The sequence below is a fragment of the Nicotiana tomentosiformis genome, chromosome 2 (genome assembly GCF_000390325.3).
Source record: "Nicotiana tomentosiformis chromosome 2, ASM39032v3, whole genome shotgun sequence".
Lineage (NCBI taxonomy): Eukaryota > Viridiplantae > Streptophyta > Magnoliopsida > Solanales > Solanaceae > Nicotiana > Nicotiana tomentosiformis.
Genome location: NC_090813.1, coordinates 30570684 through 30594565, shown reverse-complemented (window position 1 = coordinate 30594565; position 23882 = coordinate 30570684). Strand labels below are relative to the sequence as shown.

General features: G+C 35.4%; 2 protein-coding genes across 2 annotated transcripts; both read left to right on the top strand.

Annotated features, from left to right (window-relative positions):
- Positions 1-10866: 10866 nt before the first annotated feature.
- On the top strand, positions 10867-17058 carry LOC104096163 (ATP-dependent zinc metalloprotease FTSH 8, mitochondrial-like). The gene is made up of 6 exons (XM_009602491.4): positions 10867-11007; positions 12863-12993; positions 13737-14183; positions 14301-15068; positions 15304-15531; positions 16316-17058. Exons 2-6 carry the CDS (start codon positions 12904-12906, stop codon positions 16931-16933), a joined length of 2151 nt encoding a protein of 716 aa, XP_009600786.1. The 5' UTR covers positions 10867-11007; positions 12863-12903; the 3' UTR covers positions 16934-17058.
- A 1083-nt stretch (positions 17059-18141) lies between these two features.
- Positions 18142-19074, top strand: LOC138904553 (uncharacterized). The gene has a single exon (XM_070193057.1). It carries the CDS (start codon positions 18142-18144, stop codon positions 19072-19074), a length of 933 nt encoding a protein of 310 aa, XP_070049158.1.
- Positions 19075-23882: the final 4808 nt, after the last annotated feature.

Below are 23882 nucleotides of genomic sequence, written 5' to 3'. Positions count from 1 at the left end.
CGTACATAGAGACTAATTTATATTAAAAGCATGAAGGCCCTTAGCGAAATATCGTTCGCTTTTTATACCCCTTTAAAATATATTTTATATTGGTTAAATTAGTAATTTAATTTATTTTCCTAATATGTAGGAATAAACATTAATTATTTTTCTAATTTTAGAAATAGCTATTTTAATTATGTGCCTAATATTTAGGACTTTAATTTGAAAAAACATAATATTCATTTTAATTATTTATCTAATATTTAGAACTTTGATTTGAAAAATCTTATTATTTCTTTCAATTCCCTTTCAAGATTACTTCACTATCAACTCCATTTATAAGAGTATTTTTAGGACCACGAATGTTGTTTTTGTTATAAAATTTTTGCTTTAGGATTTCCTATTTTTCTTTTCTTCTTCAGTTTTAGTTCCTTTTTCTAGGTTATGGGTACTTTTTTAGTTATAAAATTTTACGTTTAATAGTCCTTATTTTTCTTTTCTTTTTAGAACTCCTTTTCTTTGTTTATTAGAACTATACACAATTTTACCTAACATAGATCCTTTCCTTTTTTTAATTACATAGGCAAATATATTTTTTTTGGTAGTTAAAGATTTTAATTACATAGGCAAATTTTTTTTATAAAAAAGAAGTTAGTATTCCTCATCATCATAGGCTAGCTTTCGTTATTGGATCTCTAGGTTTGTGAATTTCCGGTTCTTTTTCTTTAGAAAAAATATTTTATATTTATTCGTGCTTGAAATTTGGCTTTCTAATCGTGATGATTATTTTCTAGGTTATATTTAACTCTCGATGTATGATGAATAAGTACTTCAACTATGTTAGCATGCATGCTTCTTTTTTCAGGAGTTTTATTTGTAAAATTTGTATTTTAAGCTAAATAGAGGAAGTCTTTATATTTTTATACAAGTTTTGTTGTAATTTGTTGATTCATTTGATGGAATGACTGATAGAGTGGTGAGTCGAATTTACTACTGAACTAACATTAGTTGCTTTTACTAAATAACTATCCATTAGTTATAAATAACTATCTTTTTTTGTTAATATAACTCTTTTTATAATTTAAAAAAAAGGAATTAATAGGTTGATCGACTTCAAGTACTATTAGTACAAAAAGGGTGACCATAATAAATAAAATTGCTTCTTCCCTTTATTTTGGATTCGTATTTTAGACAATGTTTATGTGCTATATTTTATAGCTCTTATTTCGTTAATTATTTTATTTGTCATATTAGGTAAGCTCTCTACTGAAAGCTATGCACAATAGAGTTTCATGCAATAAAACTATATTGACGATAACATTAAAAAAACGAGTTGCTGCTTTGTCTATCATACGCTAGAAAAGCTTTTGAAAGCCAGCGCACGACTTACATAATTCATTTGGTTCAATAAAACTATGAAAGATTATGAGGAGAAAGTTGGAGAATAAGAGAAAAGTATAGAAAGAGTGTCACCCTTCGTGCTTTACACTCTTCCTCACAATATATATAAATAATGCATGTACGGCATTATCCTTTGTGCTTGACACTCCTCTTCACCAATCACAAAATCAATAACAACGGATAGATAAGAGTATCACAAAGAAATCAGTATTTTACCCATAATCAATAGCACAATGTAATCTTAACCTTGAATCAATATTCGAAAATTACCAAGTCCCAGTGAAACTAGATATAAGTCACCCAACATTTCAAATAACCCGCTAAGCATGGATGGTAGAATTTAAGGCTACAAAATAGACAAGAATAGAATTTCACTCGCATGCTATGACTCGACAACGACGCATAGATGCTCGTCACCTCACCTATACATCGTATTTAACAACCAAACACGTAGCAAATGAGCACATAATACCTATTCCCTCAAGCCAAAGTTAGACACGACACTTACCTTGCTCGAAGGCCATTTAATTCTCAATAACAGTTTTTCCTTTGGAATTCACCTCCAAACCACTCGTATCTATTCAAAAATGACTAAATAATATCAAATATTGCTAAAGGAATCAATTATATTTCATAATTTAAATTTTCAAAATTTTCTTCCAAAAGTCAAAAAATCAACCCCGGGCCCGCTTGCTCAAAACTCGAGGTTCGAACCAAAATACTTTTACCCATTCACCCCGAGCCCGAATATGTAATTAGTTTTGGAATCCGACCTCAAATTTCGAAATTCCTAGTTTCTACCCTAACCCCTAATTCTACCATGAAAACTCTAGATTTTAGGTTGATAATTCATAAAATGTAATGGGTAATTGAAAGAAAATGGTTTAGAATCACTTAACAACACTTTGGGAAAGAAAATGACTCTTGAAAATCACCTATACCCGTTTGGCTCTTGAAAAATGTTGAAGAAATGGCTTAAACCCGTGTTTGAAGTCTGTTTTAAGTCGCTGGACACGCCTTCATCGTGTTCGCGAGAGACCTGTCGCGATCGCGATGCACAGCGGCCTAAAGGCCTTCGCGTTCGCGAGTCTATCTACGCGTTCGCGTAAGGCAGCTCCCCCCAAGCCTTCGCGTTCGCGACCCAGTGGACGCGTTCACGTAGAAGAACATGACTCCTCCCCCCCTCCCCCCTCACCCCAGGTCCCTTAAACTATCGCGTTCGCGTGAGACAGATCACGTTCGCGAAGGGTACCACCCCCAACGCTTCGCATTCGCGACATGTCTACCGCATTCGCGAAGAAAAAAAATTCCCCTGCCCCATTTTACCTTTCGCGTTCGCGACACTACCTACGCGAACGCGAAGAAGGGCACACCAGAACAGCTGCTGCAGCAAAAATTTCAGATTTTCGAAGTCTAAAATATCCCGTGGCCTATCCGAAACTCACCCGAGCCCTCGGGGCTCCAAACCAAACATCCACACAAGTCTAAAAATATCATACGGACCTGCTCGGGCGATCAAATCGCCAAAATAACACCTAGAACTCTAAATTTGGCACCAAAGCAAATGATATTCTCAAGAACACTTTAAAATTTTTATTTTCTCAACTGGACGTCCGAATCACGTTAAATCAACTCCGTTTCTCACCAAATTTTACAAACATGTCTTAAATATCATAATGAACCTGTTCCAGGCTCCGGAACCAAAATACGGACCCGATACTAACAATGCCAAACATCAATCAATTCTTAAAAACAATAAATTTTCAGACTTTTAATTTTCATCAAAAATTCATAACTTGAGCTAGGGACCTCTAAATTCGATTGCGGGCATACGCCCAGGTCTCATAATTCGATACGGACCCACCGAGACTGTCAAAATACTGATCTGGGCCCGTTTACCAAGAATATTGATCGAAATTAACTAAAATTAACTTTTTAAGGCATAAATTCTTATTTTCATCAATTTTCAATATAAAAGCTTTTCGAAAATCTGCCCGAACTGCGCACGTAAATCGAGGAAGGTAAAAAAAGAAATTTTTAAGGCTTAAGAGCGCAGATTCGATTTCTAAAGGATAAGATGACCTTTTGGGTCATCACAAAATACAACTATGAATATTAGTCCATTGAAAAATTAGTCTATTTCAACACAAAGTCTCGTAAAGAATACTTGGTAATTATGGATACAAACGTCCATTGTTGGAGATTAGTATAAATACTTATACATAATTATTTAAGTAGAATTATATACAGCTAAATGATTAAAATTTGAATTGAACACAACAATTACATATTGGATAAGAATATAAAATTCAAAAGTTTACAACTATTCCTTTATCTCTAATGACTATTATAAAATATATTTTCTCATATTTGGTTACCAAACATATCTCAAGAAAATATTTTTCCGCAAATATTTTTGTCATATAAAAAATCCTCAACTACGTAAAAACTATATTTTATGTATGTATTTTTCTTTTTATCTTTTTCGTGTTGTCGAATTTGATAGAACAAAAACTTAAACTTTGTAATATTTTGACCAATAGACATATGGAGGATTATGACACAAAATAAGATAAAGTAATTCATGCACAATATGATGTAACTAATGATAAATTATGATTTAAATTTTTACCTCATATAGCAAAGGTTTACACCCTATTTATTATAAATCAAAACTCTTTTAAAATATTATTTTCTATAGCTACCTTTATTTTTTATAGCAAAATATGTATTTATGGTATACACTACCGTTAAGGCATTAAATACGCTATGTATTGTTTGTTTCTCTCTCTCATTCTTTCAGTTTTTTTCTCCCAAAATCACCGCACAATATATCTTCTTTCTTTCTCTACGATCTCTCTCTCACAACAAGATTGTATTCGCCATTGTTGAACCACGATTCTCTCACAACACGATTATCTCTTTCAATTTCAACGTTTTTGCTCCAAAAAGTAGTGGTAAGTGTTATAGTTTTTGGGTTTTGGCTGGTTCAAGCTTCTTCTTTTTCTCTTCACTTTTTTTTAAAAATCTTCTCCATTGTTATGTTTTCAGCAGAAAACTTCAAATTTCCTCTTCAATGGCTGATTCAACAACTCCGAAGAGGGTTACATGAGGTATACCCACTAAAGCACACAATTTCGATTTGCAAATCACTCAAGAGGAACCTGTATTTGCAGGTTCATCAGCAACCATTGAAGCCGAAAGGCGAACAAAAATTCGCTATGGCCCTATGAAACAAGGTCAAGATGAGAAATCTTTGAAAAAATCAACACTTCCGGATGTGGAAAAGAGAAGAAAACTTATCGATGATGCTTCTGGGAGCAAGGGAAAAGAGGTCGCTAAAGGAAGTAGCTCGAAAACACAGAAGGACAAGGTAATTGTAGATGTATTTATATGTATTTGAGTCCGCATACACCGCTTTTTTAGTTTGTACAGTGATTTTCTCTTGTTGTATTTAGATGTATTTTTATGTGTTTGAGTTCATAAAATAACATTTTTAAATACATCAACAGTTCTATCATTATTGCCATAACTCACCGTTGTTTTTTGTAATTATCAGTGTATTTTGATGTATTTATAAATGAGTTATGTATTCATGTATTCACTGTTTTGTATATATCGTATTTTATATGCAACAAAAATAATATATTTCATATATACATGTATTTATAATATTTTAAACCCATAAATAACCTACATTAAAAACAATTAAGGTAATATATCAATCTAACTATATTCATATGTATTTTCAAGCATATATTTATCTTTTTTATTGTGTTTGTATGCAGAAAATAAAACTCTTTGTTAAACACCCGCCTATTTTATCGCCGCATATCAGTTCCTACACTAACATCGACATAATCTTCGACCTAAAAGAAAATCTTACTCCAGAGCAGTACGAACTATTTGATACTACCTGTTTTGGAGGATTCCTCGGTATGAAGCACTGTGAGGTTCAACATCAGTTGTTCAGGTGCTTCATAGTTCTGGAGCTAGAAGAAAGTCCTATTGACTCATTTTTAATACATGTGAATGGTACAACATTGTGCTTTTCACTAAGGGAGTTTGCGGTAGTTACTGGTCTCAATTCTGTTAGTGACGCTGGCGATTTTAAGTTTAACACAAAGAGGCCTAACAGGATTATGAAAACATACTTTGGCGGTGTAAAGACTGTTAAAAATAAAGATTTGTTGAAATGCTTTGATGACAAGAATTTGGGTTTTGACAACGATGGAGATGCCATTAAAATAGTTGAGCTGTATTTCATACATACATTCATATTATCCACTGAGAAAAACTGCACAACCATCCCAAGACTATATTTTGACTTGGTCGAGAGCGGGAGATACCTTCTCAAATCTATTAGCAAGAAGATGGATTCCCAGAAAAAGTACTATAGGATAGCTGGGATACCTCTTGCTATGTAAGTATGGTTGTACGAGTGTAGTTCAAAGGTCAACCCCAAAATTGCACTACGAGTTGATAACCGGATTCCCAGAATACTCAATTGGAAGTCCACTCACAACTAGCCAACTTATGCTTACTTGATGAACGACATGTTCAACGACCAGGGAAATGTGGTAATTTATTATTATTCAATTGACTGGTATTTTATTCAACATATGTTTCTGTAATTAAATACAATGTTAAAATTCAATGCAAAATACAGTTGAATACAACATACATCTATGTCCATGTTTTCACAAATACAGAAATATAGCAGAATACATAATACAGTAATATAACTTTTATATTTAATATATTGTTATAAATATTTTATAGAATACATGTAATACAAGTATATACATATTTGTCCATATACATAAAAAGAGTACATTAGTAGTGATACAACAAATGTGATTTACATTGAGTGTATTTCTATTTTCAGATAAAATATAATAATATTCAACCAACCACTAGTGAGCTTGTAGTTATTTAGGTGCCTCCGGATGGCGCTGATGTATACCAAAGTCCTCTTCATACAGACCACAATGAAGAGGACTCTGATGATTTTATTCGTACCCGGCCTCTTCAGCCGAAGAAGAAACATGATGCAAGCGTTGGTCCATCATCATCACTACCTCACAAAAAGCGCAAACAATAGCTAATTGACCCCTCAACTGCAAAGAGTCCAATACCATATGTGTCTGCTAAACCTCATGCCAAGAATCCTCCTACTGCTAATATTGAAATCAAGGAAACTATATTGAGGGTAAGAAGCCAGTTGATTTTAAATCTGATGATTTGCCTGTCTTGAGACAGGATCTAAACTCATTCAAGGATTATGTATGTATTGTTAATGCATATTCATCTTTACAGCATATGTATTAACTTTCATGTATATTCTAACCCCTCTCTAATTGTTTGTTTAATTATTAGGTAATGAGCGAGCTCACTTCTCTACAAACATTGATCAATGATAATTTCAAAAAACTTTTTGAAGATATTAAAGCCAATCAGAATACAGAAAGGGTATATTAAAGAAAGAAATATACTGGGAGACATAACGGTGGTATTCAAAGGTCAACCGAGGACAACTTGTGTGATAATCTGGGAATTCAAATACAGTATGATACAGTTGTTGGGGAGAATTCAGAGATTAAATATTTTTACTTGTTTAGTATATATGTAGTATAATGATACATGTTTAATCAGTGTATTTAGATGTATTCAGTATTAAGTTATGTATTAATGTATTCATGATTTTCTGAATACATATTTTTAATCAGCTATTACTATGCTTCAGTTTACTCAAGTATACAACAACATACATAATTCAGAATACACTCATATACACGAGAATACAACGTTATATTAGTGAATACATTTACATAATAGTAAACAGACATGTAACTAACATCTACACCAAAGTCTGATTTCACATCATCAATTATATCCTTTGGCGTGTATTTCCTCTTATGATTAGTAAACTTGGACCTAATTATTCCCCCAATTAATCTATTGGTTGCTTGACATTGCTCATATGCCTTATCCTTCAACGGACATGTATGCTTATCATTGAATTCCCCCACTTTGAACATTTGTGATTTGTTACTACAAGAAGCCTTAAATTTTCATTCACAATCCTCAAAAATACATAACAAGGTATAGTTGCAAATACATTTGTGTTACAAATACAATTGATTATGTATGAATACAATATATACAGATCACGGCAGGCTAATATTGAATATAATTGTATAAACGGAGCATTATGCATATTTAAATACAGCTGGAGAATTACTCCTACAGCTGATTCGGCTAATTATTTTCTAACCACAGACACACAACATTTTTATTTTTCAACAAAGTTTTGAATATAGAAACATACAATGAAATACAGTGTATGTTACATGAATACAACATAAAAATATTGAATATATTGTATACAATAGTGTATTATGAATACACTAATATAAATGGTTCACTTCTCCTATAACTGTTTCAGCACATTCTATTAAAAATATTGATACAGAAACATACTATGAAAGACAACATATATTATGAATACAATATCATATATGCTGTATTTTTAATATGCTGCTATGGATACACTATAAAACTATTACGAATACACAAACATACAGTTGAATATAATATATATTATAAAATTGTAGTATGTAATAGCACTCAAACCTGATATCGTTTGACCTATCAACCCGGAACTAAAACCTTTTAGCAATTGCATATTGCTCCATCACCGCCTTTAATGTGGCCTTATCCTTAAATACTTGTCCAGTCATCACCTCTTTTTTTATTAGTATTTGAAATAATCAAATCCCGTTCCGGTTCGAAAACCTCAATTGGTTCACCTGAGTTTAAAGACGCAAGTGCAAGTGCAAGTGCATCAACTGTATCAAATGTATTCACCCCATCTATAGAGTAAAGTTGCATTAGGTCACTTTGAATTAAACTTCCTCCATCTACAATTTCTTTATCCAATGTCGTTATACACAATGGATACATCCCCAATTCTCTGTTCTCCTTTTTAAACTCTACATACACCCTGAAACCCATGTCGTTGTGTATTTTCATATGCGTGCAATTTCTTTCCACTTTGTATTCAATTTTAATTGACTTGGAGCTCAAATCTATGTCAAGTTGCTTCGAAATTGAAGCAATTAAATCATTGTACGACGCATACTCCTTTATCAATATCCCCTCAATCGAATAATCGACATAATAATTTTCAATGTTCCACTTCCCAGAATGACGAATTAGCATTGTTAAGCTTGCCATATAATAAATTAAATTTCTTAATATTTCTGTAGATATTTGTATCAATTTCGGGCAGAAAAAATTCCTATCAATGACTGTCAAATCAAAGCCTCGAACTATATCGGAAAAAAAGAGGGAATGAAACTCTGAAGCTCTGCAGATTGTGTCTTGTTGAAGCTGAATATACAATGCTATTTTTTTTGTGTTTAGCGTCTGAAAAATCTTCTAATTAATTGGGTTGATAATGAAGCGTGTTAGAATTGATTTTGTTGAGTTATATTAGAAGTGTATCATGTTAATTGATCCTCTTTCCGTTATCATACAGCTGGAGAAACCTATTTTTAAGGTGATTGTCGTTACTGTATTCATAAATACATATGAATACAATCGCGTACAGCTGAACTGCCCTGTTTTTAGGCATTTTTTGCTACTGTATTCATGAATACAGTAGCACGAATACAACGAATACATTACCGTAACAACTGAATAGTAGCTATAGGAAATAATTATGTATAGGGTAGCTATAAGAAGTTAATAGCCACTAAACAATAGTGGTTTCTGAAAATTTCTCATTATGATATAACATATGATGGATCGACTTTGTTGCTTCTGATCCGAGGACTTCTATTGAGTTTAACAATCATTATTTTTAAAAACTTGAATCTTTTTTCCTTTAAATTTTATTTAAAACTCAATTATATTTTAATATAATATTTAGAAATGTTATTTTGAAAAGTTTATATTCAATGATATAGGGTACACGCGCAACGGGCGTACCCTAAGACTAGTCTTATTAAAAGGAAAACCCAATGAATATATAATTTCACGAAGAAGTCATATTGCAGATATTATTGTAGAAGCTATATTCATATAAGAAGTAATATTGCACATATTATTGTAGATATTATAACTAAATATTACAAAGAAAATGACGAACAACAGTAAATGAGCAGTAATTATGCTCTCTAATATGCCATTGAGTAAGTTATAATTGCAAGAAAACGCATCAGAACTCATAAGCTACTGAATTGCATAACTTATTAGTAATAAAGCCTTAATAAATTACAAATTGCAACGAAAAAGAAAAAATATCGCACCAAGTCAATTCAATCTATCGACTGTGCTCCAAAATTTCAAACTACACTATAGTTGCTACCTCCCGTTATCTTTTCCCAAATTTAGTTAATCAAAATGAAAATATCTCAAAATGTGAACGGTCCAATAATTCCATTTAATATCACGAAGAAATGAATGTCACACTGAAAAGAGAACAGAAAATGAGTGGCCAATAGTAGACTGACTATAAAAGAAAAGAATTAAGCAATTGCTATTAATAGTGTCATTAATTCTTGTGGGACGTTAAGTTATTAGCTCAAAACACAAAGATGATAAGTCTAGCAAATGAATCGTAAAACACAACGAATTAAAGCGTAAAATAGTTGATTATCCAATTATATTCCTTTTAGACCGTAAGTACACACGACGACCTGAAGCGGTCAAATTACTCATTCCTTTCATTTTATATGAAACTTGGCAAGAATTTTTAAAAAAAGAAAAGTTTTTTTTTGAAACTTTTGATCTTATACATGATATAATATTAAGATAATAATAGTATTAAACATGTGGTGTTACCTAATATGAGAAGGCGGACCTATGTTATCAAATGATGGGTCATGAGTCACCGATATCCGAAACTTTCGGCAAAATTTTCATTAATATATGTATATGTTTTTAGATAATACTGATATATTAGTAGTGACACTCTGTATACAAAATAAATTTTGGTTGAAAACAAAATTTAAGTGTGTACCCGGACCTTCAAATCATGGGTTCGCCTTGTAGTTATAACACTTTTGCAACTTATGGTATTAAACATCAGTGGCGGAGCCAGAATTTTGGTTAAGTGATATTAAAATATATAAAAGTAAACATACTAGGAAATTAAGGGGAGTCAATACATAGTATATATATATATAATTTATTTTTTTACCTACCTACACCGTGTATGTTTTTCGCGAAGGGTGCCTTTCGTGTGAGGTGGTTCCGCCACTGTTAAACATGTCATAATAATTATGTGACAATAAAGACTTGTCACTAAAAGTAAAATAAGAAATTCAAGTTAAAATATTTTTAAATTATTTAAAATTTTATTTTCTGAAATATACCAAAAAAGATTAGTAGCACGTAAATGTATGGAATGTCTTGGCAAATTACTATTTGAAAATCACTAAACTTAGAATAATTGCTTAAAAAATAAATTGACTATGTGACTTTTCAAGTAGCCAAATCAAATCAAACACATAAAACACCGGAAGTTGAGCAAAATATTCCAAATTGGATAGTCTTTATGCCCCGCCAAATTCTCCATCAATCCGTTCATATTGCCATTTCTGCAAATATTTACAGGTAAGTGCATCAAATTCTCAGATAATAATGGTGAATATGAGATTAGGTTTTAACATAATATAACGAACTACTACTTAGTATCTTTACCCTATAGTTACAGTTCTTCTAGCAAGTCAAGCATATGCTGAAATTTTGAATGTATAATAAATCTGTTACTTTACTCTCTAAGCTTAAACATCATTTTGTGCAGAAGTTGAATTTTTTCAAAAAGATTCTAGCAGCTCCGTGCAGGCAAGATCATCAACAATCTCATTAGGCAACATTATCTCTTAGATTTGGCATCTTCTATAGCCAAAATGTATCTGAGTTTGTATTAAAAAATGGGTTGGAGTAGTTTTTATTTTTGAATTTTTGACTGGGTAAATAACTAAATATTTGGCTCTAGGTTCTTGGAAAGCCACATTGGTATTTTAGCTAATTTGGCATGCCTACTTGGCTTTTTGGTAAGAATTAATGGATTTTTAAAAAAGGGCAACCCGGTGCACAAAGCATCCCAGGATCCGGGGAAGGGTCGCACCCTTGAGCCCGGTGCACAAAGCATCCCAGGATCTGGGGAAGGGCCGCACCGCAAGGGGTGTGATTTAGACAGCCTACCCTAATGCAAGCATTAGTAGCTGCTTTTACGGCTTGAATACGTGACCTATAGGTCACACAAAGACAACTTTACCGTTGATCCAAGGCTCCCTTTCATTTAATGGATTTCCGGCCAAATTTATTTTTGGAGTGAGCAGCCATAAGTTGAGTGATTTCAAAGTGACAAAAATTAGTTTAGTGACTTTTGTAAGGAAAAAAAACCCTAAGTATAACCATTTTAGAAATTAATTCATTATCCTGTGTGATTGTCATTGATCAGTTACATTTGACGTTAGAGATCATATGATGGAGTACACTGATTTGAAATGAGCTAACATAAGAGTGCTCAATATGATATTTAAAAACTTTGGATGTCATATCAAAATATACATATATTTATATAAGCTTTGTATCATTACAGATAATGTCGAGATGTTCTTTGCTTATCAAAAAAAGAATGTGTAAATGTAGTTTGTACAAGAAATTGATTGTAGAACTTTGTGCAAAACTAGTAAGAAATCGGTTAGAGATAGTTTTAGAGATCTAAATCATTTTTACAATTCTGGAATATTAGGAAGATGAGGATACTTATCCATGTCGTTAAGTCTACAGAGTGGGATGGAGTTGGGCTGTAGAGATCTAAACCATTTATGCTATTCCATAAATGAGGAAGATGAGGATATTTTATCTATTGATGATGATGATGGAAATCAAAAAGTGGGGCAGGATTTGAGTGTGCATTTCTTGTGCGTAGTGTGTAGAAAGTAGACATGAAATTAGAAGGACGGGGATTCGAATTGCCTCTTTTCTCTAAGCTGGTTGAGATATTGGGTATTCGGATATGCTGCTATTGCTTTTCTGCTAGGAGTTCCAAATTGAAATAGTAAGCAGTAGATTTTGACAATATGCACTTGCTTGTGTCACCTCTTATGTCTTAACATTGTGTAAAAGTGGTCGTAAACTACTTAAGAGAACCATGTATTACAACTTTGTCAGAGTGAAAACCTTTATATGTAAAAGTTTATGCTGTTGAATCCTTCAGAGGTTATATTAGACACTTTTTATGAGTTTAAAACATTGAGCTCCAAAGTAGAATAATTACAAAGGATTCATAGCCAACCCCAGTTAGTTTGGGATTGAGGCTTAGTTGATTGATTTGGTGGAGTTTGAAATAAGTGAAGTAGCAATACCTGACATGATCTTTCTTTTCTTTTTATTTTATCTTTTATTCCCTTTTGGCTTATTCATGGTAAAAACTTATTCTTTGGTGTAATCTTGGCAGAGGAAAGTGCAGCTGAGTAAGGAGGCCCTCAGGAGAACTCTATGAAGAGATATCAACTTATACTCTCTTTGTTATTTGTTGGCTTTGCTTTGTCATCAATATTACTTCTGAGTTATTTCGAACAGGAGGAGGTTAGTTCTAGCCAACAGTTTGTTTTACATTTCTAACTCTCATTGTTTCAGCTCCTTTTTCTTGTATGGGAGGATGAGTTTAGTGCCTTAAGGAGTATGAGACCAATATAGATTGGTATGTAATCTATTTGATAAAATGTTATGATCAATTTCATCTAATCGTGGATTTGCCTAGTGGATGAAATGGAAATGAAAGAACAATTAACTGTATGTTTGTACCAGTAAATGATGACACTTGGATAGAGGATGTTTCAATATAAGGTTTGATTTGGAAAACTAGGTCTTGGAAAACTTTCATGGATGAAATTGTTAGTTTGCTTTCGAAGAATCGGACTTGGACTTGGTTTTTGAGATGAAGTCAACTTCATTTCGATGTTATCGAAATAAAAACAATTTAAAACCAAATGCCATTAAATAAAAACTTAAGTACTCATGCTATGTCATTCAACCATGTGACCCTTGCATCTCAGTTTATACATTGCCAATCCGAACCTATTCTTCTTAAAATAATTGTTTATGTTGATATTTATAGAAGTAAAAATATAATAAAGTGGATTATGATGAAGAACTTCTTTCAAGGTTTTACAGTGTAGCAATGAAAATCCTGTATATGTTAAATCTTTTCATTGATGACTGGTGACTTAACAGGATTTTATTTTCTGGGAGGGCAGTGTTTGTCTTATTTTCATTAGATGGTTGTATTTTCTTTTTTCATGGTCACTTCGCTTTATGTAAATTCTCAGATTAGCTTCCAAGAGTTCAAAAACAAGCTACTTGAACCTGGTCTTGTTGATCGAATTGTTGTTGCTAACAAAGATGTAGCCAGAGTTTATGTAAGGAGTTCTTCACCTGGTAATAATCAAACTGGTGATGACACCGTTCAAGGTCCTACAAGTGGTACAAATGGTAATAGAAACATTAGCAACCACAAATACTCTTTTAACATTGGGAGTGTTGAGTCATTTGAGCAGAAGCTTAAGGAAGCGCAAGAAGCCTTGGGAATAGACTCTCACAATTTTGTCTCTGTGGTATATGTTAATGAGTTGGATTGGTTCCCAGAACTGATGAAGTGTGGTCTAACATTGTTGCTTCTAGCTATCATTTATTATATGGATTTGGGAGGTGCTCGTGGAATATTTAATATTGGTAAAGCGCATTTCACAAAGATGGACAAAAATGCAAAGGACAAGGTGAGAATTAGTTCCCATTGTTGGTACAGCTTCAGCAAAACAGCAGTCTTTTCACTGAGAATTAGTTTTTTCATGATTAGTTGGAAACTAAAGTCAACTGGCACTTTTGTGGTACAGGTCTTCTTCAAGGATGTGGCTGGATGTGACGAGGCTAAGCAAGAAATCATGGAATTCGTTCACTTCCTTAAGAATCCCAAGAAATACGAAGAGTTAGGAGCCAAAATTCCTAAGGGTGCTCTTCTAGTTGGTCCTCCTGGGACTGGAAAGACACTTTTAGCTAAAGCTACAGCAGGAGAATCTGGTGTACCTTTTCTCTCGATTTCTGGGTCAGAATTTGTGCAGATGTTTGTTGGTGTTGGTCCTGCTAGAGTTAGGAGCATATTTCGGGAGGCAAGACGATGTGCACCTAGTATAATTTTCATCGACGAGATTGATGCAGTAGGTGGAGCAAGAGGGAAGGGACGCTATTCTGGAGGAAACGATGAACGTGAGGGTACTTTAAACCAACTGCTTGTAGAAATGGACGGATTTGCAACCACATCTGGTGTAGTTGTACTTGCTGGCACAAATAGACTTGATATATTAGACAAAGCCTTGTTAAGGCCTGGTCGATTTGATCGCCAGATTACCATTGACAAACCAGACATAAAAGGTCGTGAACAGATTTTCAGAATCTATCTGAACAAGTTGAAACTTGACCAGGAGGCAGCGTTCTATTCACAGAGATTTGCTGCTCTAACACCAGGATTTGCTGGAGCAGACATTGCGAATGTTTGTAATGAAGCTGCTTTGTTTGCTGCTAGGAGTGAGAGTACCACAATCAAAATGCAACATTTCGAGGCAGCAATAGACAGGGTGATTGGGGGTCTAGAGAAGAAGAACAAGGTATCCAATCTCCTCACTCTTTTTCTTAAGATGCTGTTATGAATTGCAGTCCAGTGGGTTCTAGTAAGAACTTGTAAATGGCAAAAAATATTATTTTTGGATAACATGATATACTTATGCAAAGCTGCCTTTGTGCATTCTGCAGGTCATAAGCAAAGAACTTGTAAATGGCAAAAAATATTAATTTTGGATAACATGATATACTTATGCAAACCTACCTTTGTGCATTCTGCAGGTCATAAGCAAACTGGAAAGGAGGACAATTGCGTATCATGAATCCGGCCATGCTATTGCTGGTTGGTTCTTGGAACATGCAGAACCATTACTTAAAGTGACAATCATTCCCCGTGGTACAGCAGCACTAGGATTTGCTCAATATGTTCCCAATGAAAATCTTTTAATGACCAGGGAGCAGCTATTTGATATGACATGCATGACACTTGGTGGCCGAGCTGCTGAGCAGGTATATTTATCAACTGTCTCCTTGTTTTCACATGTTTTCCCTACAGCATTATCAGCTAATCCTTTGGAAACATCTCATCGTGCTGGATGCATATGCAAAGACTGTTAGAACGTCCCACATAGGTTGAGAAAATAGGCTGTTGTTTCTTTATATGGTCTTGGACAATCCTCACGCCGTACTTCAAGAAATGACTCCTGTGACTTCTCTTAGGAAATTACCATTTTTTGATAATCTGCTTGCCCCTTCACTTAACGAAATAGTTATCCTCTAGAAGGTGAATCCTTTGTGACATGAATTACTTGTGTTACAGTTCTGCTAGAATATTTTATAGGCATCAAACTGGTTTGTTGCATGTCATTTTAGGTACCCTTTTTGCTGTCATAATATGAATGAGTAGTTTCTTAGACATATTTAAAAAGACAGTGTCATGCCACCAACTTTTGCAGAGTAACATGCCTAAATGCATACATCCTAAGGTATTCCTAATGAGTTTGGGCATATTCAATTCTCTGCTTTTCAACCTCAAAGAAAGCTGCTCGATGAAGTAGTAGGCCTTAATATGACAACTCTGGATATTTATAGAATCAACAACCTAAAACGTCAGATATAATAGTTCGTTGTTGGACAAGATTTAGTCACTACATAACTTAATGAATATGCAGTCTCTTTAAATCTTTAATAGCAACTTGCTTTTTCTACCTTCTGTTTTCCCGAATTTCCTACCTTTTTTTTTTCATTAAATCAGATTTTTACAATGTTCATACGGATTTTAATTTTTGAGTAGGTTTTGATTGGAAAGATCTCATCTGGAGCTCAAAATGATTTGGAGAAAGTGACCAAGATGACATATGCCCAGGTAGCAGTCTACGGTTTCAGTGACAAGGTTGGTCTTCTTTCTTTTCCGCAAAGAGATGATACATTTGAGACATCAAAGCCCTACAGTAGCAAGACTGCAGCAATTATTGACGATGAAGTTAGAGAATGGATCGCCAAGGCATATGATCGTACCCTACAGCTTATAGAGGAACACAGAGAACATGTAGCTCAGATTGCAGAATTGCTACTTGAAAAGGAGGTCCTTCATCACGAAGATCTGGTCCAGGTATTGGGTGAACGCCCATTCGAGAGTAGTGAGCTTACAAACTATAACAGGTTCAAGCAAGGATTCGAAGAAGAGAATGGAGAAATTAAAGATATCCCTAAGGACATGACAGCACAAGATAATCAATCCTCTTCTGAGGAATCAGAGGTTGTCCCAATCAGTGTTGTCAAAGGTGAAAACACGCAAAAAGGAATTGAAAAAGACACAAGGTACATTGGGGCTTTAAGCGTAAAGCGCAAATGTGCATTTAAAGGATGGGTTTTAGTAAAGAAAGGTGCAGTTAAGAAAAAACAATTATAGTAATGAAATAATAGAAAACCTACAATCAAATGTAATATATGAAGTACAAAGCATGACTATCAAGTCCAACAACCATTATAAACTTTGATTTATATGCAATGGTGCAGCTTTTAGTTTCTAAATCAGGTTAAGTTACTAGTTTTGTTATGTCAATATTGTTGTGTTGACTTTGGTGGAACCAACAATCATCACAAGGGAATTCAAAAAGAAAAAAGCAAATAGGCTACACCCTAAAGCCTCCCATATGTTAACGAGATTGAATAGTTTATATATAAACAAAAATAAAATTATTTTTACCTTACTGGCGCAGTGTAATTTCGGATAAAGGAATTCTATCGGAACCCCTGCGTATATTAAGATAGAGCCAGTGGGCGATTGGATGCATGTCTTAAGACATTGATACCTGCATAATATTATGTAGTATTCTACATTACTACATAGTATTCTCTAGGTGTGAAGAGACCGTCATACTAGACCGTGACCCTAAAACAATCATCCAAATAATGAGTGATGGCACTGAAATAGTTAACCAGAGTCAAGATTAGTAAAATTGTAAAAATAAGAAAGACTCTAATACCATATGAAAAGAGGAAATGTGAAGAAATACGTGTTGAATTGATTGTAGTCTGTAGATAATACAGGGGGCTTCTTATAAACGAGTTAGTCTACTTACAATAAGGTAGCTAATTATTCTCTTGTAAACGGTAAAAAAGGGCAGCTCGGTGCACTAAGCTCCCGCTATGTGCAGGGTCCGGGGAAGGGCTGGACCACAAGGGTTTATTATACGCAGTCTTAACCTGCATTCTCTTGTAAATTGTGATAAGTTAAAATTCTAAATTAACGAACCAAGAAGTTTTATTGCCATTTTTCAGATTACTATTGCATGTTGTGGACTGAAATTATGGTCCTCGTGAAAGAAAAATAAAACTGAACATAGGGATTGAACTAAGAAGAGAAGTGATCTACTGCATCTAATTCTGTATATGCTATTTGTCAGTTAACACACCATTTGACTTAACACACCATTTGACAGCCTAAATACAAGGCTATGCAAAACTTGTTCTCTTTTCAAATGGAAATCCAAATGACAGATAAGAAGCGAAACATACAAGATAACAATCGAGACAGTTTTAACAAATAATGAAATATTCAGAACGCTCTCTCGGCGCATGTTACGTTAGGGTTTACTAACGTGAGCCCAATCTGAGATGACGAGGAAGAAGAAGCAACCGGGTCCGGCGCCGGTCTCGCCCAAAGCTCCGGTGCTGGAATCTAGGCAGATAACACCTGAATCAGGCGTTCCCCAGACCTTAGCTCTGATTCAATTAGGCCATTGTCTACCAGGAATGGGAAGTGCTCCTACAGTGCTACAAACAGGCCCCCAACCGGACATTGCAGAAACTCCGCCGGAGCCTGATGCATGGGCTACGAATGTGGCGAGGAAATTGACTTTCTCTGCCACATCTAGTGGAGTCAAGCGTACAATGGCTGAAGTAGTTAAAGGAAATAGAGAACAACACACGGGATTGAAGCTAGATTACTTTCCGCCCGTAATGAAAGATGGAGTGAAAGTAGTCAAGCTAAATTCCCAGGAGATAGCTGACCAGAATCAGAAGTGGAGTCTAGCATTAATTGGTTATGTGATTGGCGGTAACCCTACCTTCAAGGAAATGCTCAAATTCGTCTATGGAGTCTGGAATTTCGTCAATACGCCTAAGGTATTTCTTCATAATAATGGATATTTCATCTTCAAATTTGAGAATGAGAAAGATAAAGCAGTGATTCTCGAAGAAGGGCCATACACTTTCAATTATATGCCATTCATTCTTAAACAGTGGGATCCAGAGTTCCAAATGAATAAGGAATCTACTCAAATTGTTCCTATGTGGGTTATGTTTCCAAATTTGCCAATTCAGTTCTGGGCCCTTGGCAATTTGGATAGAATAGCAAGCTATCTTGGGAATCCTGTATGTAGTGATAAACTAATTGCTCAAGAGCAAAGGATTGTTTATGCTAGGATATTGATCGAGATGGATATATCCCAGCCTTTTCCTGACTCATTCTCCATTTACCTACCTAATGGAAAATCCTACTCACAATCTATTGAGTATGAATGGAAGCCAATATACTGTCAAGATTGATTGAAAGTAGGGCATAACACAGGGAAATGCAAGAAGGCACCAATAGAACTTAAATAGCCTCAACAAAATAACAAAAAGAAACAAAAGAAGTTGGAATGGAAAGCTAAGGATGTGCCTAATCAGACAGGGGACAATAAGACTAATGCTCAAGTAACTGAGCATGATACTAGCAAGGAGCAGCTTAAGAATGAACAATAAGCTAAAGGGGATGGGCAACAACAGAGGAAACAAATTGACAGGGGGAAGAAAGCAATTCCAATTAGTACTAATAAGCACCGGGAGATTGATGAACTGGAACTCATGCTCAGAAGGAATCAGTTCAGTGCTTTGTGAATCCAACCAGAGGTTACCACTAACAAAGTGGTAAGGGGCACTAGTCCAACCAAGCAGCCTATCATGGAACATTAGAGGACTGAATAAGCCCTACAAGCAGAAGGAATTCAAATCCTTTCTGCTTACGAATAAAATGGCTCTTTGTTACGCCCCAAACCTGGGGAGGCATGGCTTGCACCCGGTGCCGTACTGGCTCGAGCGAACCACTCTGTAACTCATTCCTTTTGTAACTATCATGGGCCAACATAACCACAACTCATAATGTATAACTATAAGTGGGCAACATTGTATCACCGAACCATTTTTTTAAAAACATGAATACATATGGGTCGTCAAGGCCTCTAACATACTGTACAAAATGAACCTCTGTCTACAAAGCCTCTAGGATTATTTGACATCAAATGGGACAGGGTACCGACCTACCCATAAGTCTTTAGCAAAACTCTGACATGATGACTCGTAGACTCGGCTGCACTCCGAATGAGGTGGAGTCTTACTGATCCTTTGCTGAATGCCAATCTCGTCTACTATGAGGGCTCGTCAAACTGATTATCTATACCTGCAGGCATGAATGCAGCGTCCCCAACAAAAGGACGTTAGTACGAATAATGTACTGAGTATGTAAGGCAGAACTGAAATATAACAGTAAGTCAATATTAATTAAAGACATATAAGAATCAACCTGAATCTCTGAAGTGCCACCGTATATGCATACTTATTATACTTACATATATACAATGCTTCTCTTTGAGACTATTATCCATATCGTATGATGCATGACTGTCCAACTGATAGGTGGTAACTGCCCGACCGGGCGTAGCTCGGTGGTAAATATGTAACTGCCCAACCGGCCATAGCTCGGTAGTAAATGTATGACTGCCCGACCGGCCGTAGCTCGGTGGTAAATGAATATACATGTCTGCCCAACCGGTAAAAAATAATGATACATAACTGCCCAACCAGTGGTAACTGCCCGACCGGTCGTAGCACGGTGGTAACTGCCCGACAGGCTGTAGCACGGTGGTAAATGCATGAAGATGCATGTCTCACTATATTATAAACATTAGCATCTTTATCGTACGCCTCAATATAGACTCAACAACATACTTAAACATTCTTGCTAATGTGCTAATAATTCTCACTGGAATTGTTGAAACATGTAGAAATCACGTTGCTTAATGTAAGATTTAGAATCCGACTTAAGTGTTTGAAAATGAAAAGTTGGAAACTTATCAGTAATGGCCAACGTTCCCCACTTCTAATTGTAGTGTTATTTTGTAGGAATTTGTAAGCACTCACTAGCTAATGTGCAAAGCTCACATCCTAATTGTATTGACAATGTTGGAACATTACTAACTTTGCCCAAGGCTACACATTTTGATTTGTATTGAAAGTGTTGGAATTGATGTGTCTTGAAATCCATACATTAGGTTGCCACCTTATCCCAAATGACCCTTAGTCATTTGTTTGGTTAGGTCCTTGATGCCACGTGGGGGTGGGGTGGGGTGGGAAATGTTAATCTTTATCCACTTGTTAGGTAATTAGGTAATGTTCTGTTATCCGGTAATTAACCAATTACCCGCATAATTAAGAATTGTCTCAAATTACTTAAAATTCTACTTATTTTTAATACACTTTATACACCGTACTATTACGGTCATGTGGTACCCTGTAAAATAAATTCACACACTATTATTTCATTAAAACATCCATGTAAAAATATATATATTTTTTCAACTTCTAATTTTCCTAATCTCATATAAAGAGTACAAATTTTCGTATGCTTAATTCTTAAAATGGTAAAAAGATAACCTTCTTTTATTGTGAAAAAAATAATTCATATCTTTACAATAAAGAAAATTTCATAAACTTTTCTCATATTATGTGTATAATTTAAAACATATTCGAAAGTAGTAATATTAATAATTATATAAAATCATTTTTTTCAAATCATTTTTTTTCCTTTACAAAAATGTTCCACTCAAAATACCATATCTAATATATATATATATATATATATATATATATATATATATATATATATATATATATATATATATATATTATCAAGGTTGTTAAACTTACGGGGTGTAACACTCTTTTGGGCTGCCTCGAGACAAAAGTTAAGGCTAGAAGAGCAGGGAAGATACAAAGGAAGTTAGGGGCAGAGTGGTAGGTTTACTGTGATTATGTAGGTTGCCCAAATGAAAGAATATGGGTCTGCTAGAAACCACAACTGGTGGAAGTTGATATCCAATTCTCAAAGCCTCAGATTGTTCACTGCAAGATAAAAGATAAGGACTCTCAATTTGCATGCTATGCAACTTTCGTATATGGATACAATACCATATATAGAAGGAAAGATATCTGGAGACAAGTGAGATTAATCAACAGTATGATGGTAGACCCTTGGATTATTCTTGGAGATTTTAACACCACATTATCTGTTAATGACAGAATTAATGGAGCACCAGTTCAACAGATTGAAACATAAGATTTTCAAGACTGTGTGGATGAGGTTGGGCTTGGTCAGATCAGAAGAAAGGGATGCCTGTACTCTTGGTGTAACAAGAGGGATCCTGGAGACAGGATCTATAGCTTGATAGACTGGGCATTTGGCAATGCCCAATGGATTAGCATGTATAGTAGTATAGAAGCTCACTATTTAAATCCTGGTTGTTCAGACCACTCTCCTATACTACTTACTACTAATACTGCCAGACAAAAACTCCCAAAGTCATTCAGACTCCTTAATGTTCTACTGCAGTAATATTCATTCAAAGAAGTGGTGAAGTCTATATGGGAATCCAATGTACCTGGATATGCTATGTATGGAGTTTGTAAGAAGTTAAAGCAAATAGAACTTGCCGTGAAGCAGATGAACCAAGAGATGAATAAGTTGGATCAAAATATTGAGGACCTGCAAGCAAAGCTTAAAGATACTTAGGAGGATCTGGAAGCAGGCCTTTACAATGCTCAATTGATTATGGAAGAGAAAGAGTTAGTGCTGAAATTGGAGAAATGGGCCACAATTCAGGAGAAAGTCCTTAGATTGAAGTCCAGAGCTATTTGGATCACACATGGGGATTCAAACTCTAAGTTCTTCTATGCTCAACTCAAAGCTAGGCATTCCAGGAACATCATTGCAACTATATGCAATGAGCATGGAGGAAAACTAACAGATCCCAAGCAGGTGCAGTAGGAATTCATAGCGTTTTTTCAAAAGCTGATGGGAACTACCCTGTTTAAACACTCACATTGCCAAGGATGGCCCTTACATGCAGAGGGATCAACAAATGATGTTGATTCAACCTGTCACAAAGGTGGATATTCTTCAGGCATTGAGAGAGCTACCAAACGATAAGGCTCCAGGGATGGATGGATTCAATGCATAATTTTTTATAGAATACTGGAATGTAATAGGGGAGGAAGCAAGTGTAGTTGTCTTACAATTCTTTGAATCTGGAAAAATGCTAAGAGAGGCCAATTGCACTACTCTTACCCTAGTGCCAAAAGTGACAAATTCTACTTATGTAAAGGAATACAAGCCCATATGTCACAACCCATATTTTGGGGTTGTGACTTCATTCGGAACCGGTGAGAAAATGCTCTTCTGATTCTCTGACATAGACATGTCTACTCAGAAAACTTGGGCTTTTTAATTTTAAGCATATATAAGGGGGGTATAGGTGTTGAAAGCTCAACCTGCCTCCTCCAATCATGCAGCTACCAAGCCGTATCTAATGAGCGACCTTGAGGGGGAACCTCAAGGGCCTTCCTGGATGACTCAAAAGAGTGTCCTAGGTATCCATATGAGTTAGGGAACTCTATGGACGGCGCGACGCCTTCGGGCTAGTGTTGGGCACCAAACGGGCATTGGAGGCTCCACGTGTGGGACGGTCTGCTCGCGGTCTGCCGAAATATTGGAAAAAGACCTCTGTGATGATTGGATACTTGATGCACCTATCTTAGGGGCATCATGTGTCGACTTGTATGCATGGCTTGGGTTCAGCCATGCGAGCAAGGGTCTGTTGGCCTAAACGTGCAGTTGTGGGATGACACTGCACTAGACGGGATGGAAGTGTGTTGCGAGGGATATGTATGGGCATGACACGAAAGACGTACATGAAAATGGCCAAGGACTAAAGGTTGCCTTACTCGGGCAAGGCACAAGCTGAGTGTGGATTCACGAGGCGAGTGTCAAGTTTGAGGATATGGATGTGCACGCGAGAGCGATGCTCAGTCTTAGGCGAAGGACAAGACATGTCCTTAGCCAACCCCAGGGCGCACATGGATTATGATCCTAAGACGAGAAGCACCACGACATGTCGAGGCCAAGAGCCTAGACATCTTATGGGAGGCACAATTAGAGCATGCCTTCCAGGCAGGCTTCACCATAGTCACATGATCGTGCTTGAAAACCTGGGAAAAGAGAAAGGCTGGCCTGCAGCAAGGGGAACTGCAGGCGCCGCACG

Coding starts and splice junctions, on each gene's coding strand:
- LOC104096163 (XM_009602491.4), top strand. CDS start 12,904: ATGAAGAGATATCAACTTATACTCTCTTTGTTATTTGTTGGCTTTGCT. Junction 15,069..15,303: donor GTCTAGAGAAGAAGAACAAG/GTATCCAATCTC, acceptor TGCATTCTGCAG/GTCATAAGCAAACTGGAAAG. Junction 15,532..16,315: donor GTGGCCGAGCTGCTGAGCAG/GTATATTTATCA, acceptor ATTTTTGAGTAG/GTTTTGATTGGAAAGATCTC.
- LOC138904553 (XM_070193057.1), top strand. CDS start 18,142: ATGACGAGGAAGAAGAAGCAACCGGGTCCGGCGCCGGTCTCGCCCAAA.